Genomic DNA, 3240 nt, shown 5'->3' with positions numbered 1-3240 from the left:
ATTTTGCTGCCTAGGTACTCAAATAAGTCTTCTCGACTTGTCTTGATTATTTATTCTAGAATGCATTAATGCTTTCTCTTGACTTGTATATCCAATTGAGTACGATTGTACTTTATAAAGTGCTTACACAACCAATTTCTCTGTTTATAATAATATGCCAATTGCAATCGTGTATTCATGCCATATATCGCGGATTTGTTAGTGCTTAAAAGTATAAATACTAAACATTAAACGTGTAGGTGCAAAGTTTATAAAGTCTCTGTCGGCATGGTTTAAAAGAAGTTCGTTGCATCTGCATCTTGCAGCGTTTTCCTTTCTATTTTTTTTCTCTTCACTGTCACACAGTTTTGCACCATAGAGTATGAAGCTTACTTGCACTATAAGTTTGATATACTTTATGTTTCTTTTGCCTTCTTTTTTTTGTTGGGGGGGGGGGGGGGGGTTGCACGAAGAAGTTAATTGCGCGTTAGCTGCATAATAACATTACTGTCTTACACTGCTGATGGTATCTACCTAGATTGTTTTTACGGTCCTTGGGAGGTACCATGGCTATACGACCTAGTTCCTTTTTATTCTTGGAATTGCATACGTAGTATGGTGTCAGTCTCTCATGCTAAGTGCTCTATCATGCATGTCAAGCTTGTTAAGCATACTTCTGTTATGATTTCTGAATCTTAGTGCTGCTTCTGCTGACTTCCAAGATGGATCTGTTACTTATGATTGTGGTACTGTACTACTTTACTAGGGAAATGCAAACAACCACTTTTTTTCCTTAAGACCTGGCACATGCACTCCAACTAGACAGTACATGGGACAGAAAGTCATATGCTTCAGGTAGTGCATCTTTGGTGATGCTGATGCATCAACTGAAATGGAGACTCTGATCAAGCTTACACGTCAGATTATCACAGTAATTCTTCTGAAAAAGAATGAGAGCAAATCAGCAATTTCTGAAACATTTTCTCGGCCATGTAAGAAATATTCCCATAAGGCACTCTGAGCTCAGTCATCTTTAACTGTTATTGATCAAAGGCTTGATCATATGTACAAAGAGCACTTCCACCGACAACTATGTCTCTACATGTACAGACCCTGTCAAATTCATCAAACAACGTGCAATCTCTCTACCCCTAAAGGATCGCTGAAACGAACAGTTAATACTAGCAAAAGACCTCCGGGTTGCATTTTCTTGGCTTCACTTCACCGCTGTGACGCCGCCGTGGTGGCCGGAACGGCGGTCGAGACCTGGAAGACCTCCGGGTTCCAGTCGCCGGCCGCCACGTCGCCGTCGATGACGAACCCAGCGAACGTGAGGCAATGCGCGTAGTACTTCTCCATGTGTGTCCCTGCGTCGTCCTGCACCACCACCACCTCCACCTCCCCGTCGCCAGTGGTGCTGGTATGCAAAGGCGCCACCCTCCGATGACCGTCCGGCTCGCTCCGTCGCGACCCCGACAATGCTCGGAACAGCCCCGACCATCGCCGGCTCGGGCGCGCGGCTGACATTGTCCGCAGCGCCGACGACGTCCAACGCCCGCTGGATGAGCTCGCGGCCGCTGGCACCTCACTCACCGCCCTGCGGTGCCGCTTAGCCGCCTCGATCTCCCTTTTGAGCCTCTCCGGCAGCTGCAGCGTGTACCGGTCCACCCGCTCCTCGGCCGTCTCTGCCTGCTGGTCCGACGACGTGTAGTCCTGTCCTGGCGTTGATTCTGATGGCTCGACGTTGACAATCGTGTCCGTCGGCGTTTCTGCCTGGGCAGCGAGGACAGCGGCCAGGACGTGGCCGGCGTCCGCGACGGCCGGGTCAGAGAGGTCGGCGCGGCAGACGGGGCAGGTGACGTGCGCGGCCAGCCACACGTCGATGCACGCGGCGTGGAAGACGTGGCAGCACCCGGGGAGGAGGCGGAGCTTCTCGCCGGCGTCACCGAACTCGGCGAGGCAGACCGCGCACTCGAGCGCCCAGCGGCAGGCCTTGACCGCCCGGGCCGTGGCGTACGTGAGCACCGGCAGCGCCTCCATCGCCACAGCGTCGAGCCCCGCGGCGCGCCTCCTGCCGCCGCCGTTCGCCCCCGCCAACTCGAACGCGGCAGCCGCGGCGGCCGCGACGGCCGCGCTGGCGTTCAGGCCGGCGCCCCTTCCACGGCGCGCGCTGGCGCAGCGGCGGAGGTAGGCCGAGAAGAAGCCGAACAGGAAGAGCGCGACGATCAGGCCGACGAAGAGGAGAGAAGTGGCGAGGCTAAAGCTTCCGCTACCGCCGCCGCCGCCGCTTCCTCCACCGTCGGCGGGCGGTGACGGCGGCGAGAACACCCCGGAGAAGGTGGCGCCGGGCGGCGGCTGGAGGAGCTGCGAAGAGGCCGGCTGGACAGTAGCGAGCGCGAGGATCAGAGGCCGGAGGAATGCGCGGCGGTGGTGTGGCCACGTGTTGGTGGGCGGCGCAGGCGTGGGCGCCATGGACGTTTCGGTGGAGGTGGAGCGCGGGTGAGGAGGGAAGGTGGGCGGTGCGCGCGTGACGGTGACTCGAGAAAAAAATATAGAGGGGAGGAGGAGATGGAGCTGGAGACGTGCGGGGAGTGACGCGGGAACTAGTAGGAACCACAGCTTCCATTTGAGGCCAACCATCGAATAGAGTAGCCGATGGACGATATGGAGTACCATGGTGTGTGGATTCTTGCATTTGACATTGTTAATGTAGGGAAGCCCAAAGTATTCAGTGCTGACTTGTGTGATTAGGCCAAAGTCAAAGCCACCCAATTCCACGGTAGATTAGATGGAAACCTTTTCACGAACATGTACGAAACTTCTAACGGATTTAATATATTTCAATCAATTGAAATTAGTGCTTTGTTACATTTGATGCGTTGTCCATCCGATCGTCCGATCGTACGTTTATCTTTTGATCTGTACTCAGTTAGAGATTTTTATCTGACATATATCAGAAAATTGTATATATCTCTACTATAAAAAAATATTATTTACTTATAAATCAGTTTTTTATCAACTATTAAATCTTCATCCAACGGTTACTGTTGTCAAATAAAATATACTTTTAATTTCACTCGATTGAAAATTAACAACTTCCAAACTTCAATTCTTTCGCGCACTTTGGGTAACCATGATTGTATATGCTGCGGTTGCAGAGCGTGTGTAGCACAACAAATGTGTAGCACTCGTAAAATGCACCAGGCTGTAACGCTAATCTTAGCTGAAATCCAAGAGCTTAGTAGGAGTTTTGATGCTTTT

General features: G+C 51.8%; 1 protein-coding gene across 1 annotated transcript; it reads right to left on the bottom strand.

The window, feature by feature from the left end:
- Positions 1–987: 987 nt before the first annotated feature.
- On the bottom strand, positions 988–2625 carry LOC133911086 (E3 ubiquitin-protein ligase Os03g0188200-like). The gene has a single exon (XM_062353303.1). The coding sequence runs from the start codon at positions 2617–2619 to the stop codon at positions 1201–1203; it is 1419 nt and encodes a 472-aa protein (XP_062209287.1). The 5' UTR covers positions 2620–2625; the 3' UTR covers positions 988–1200.
- Between the last annotated feature and the right edge of the window lie 615 nt (positions 2626–3240).

Source organism: Phragmites australis, chromosome 3 (assembly GCF_958298935.1).
Source record: "Phragmites australis chromosome 3, lpPhrAust1.1, whole genome shotgun sequence".
NCBI lineage: Eukaryota > Viridiplantae > Streptophyta > Magnoliopsida > Poales > Poaceae > Phragmites > Phragmites australis.
The sequence above is the reverse complement of the archived record's forward strand: the minus strand, read 5'-3'. Positions and strand labels throughout refer to the sequence as shown.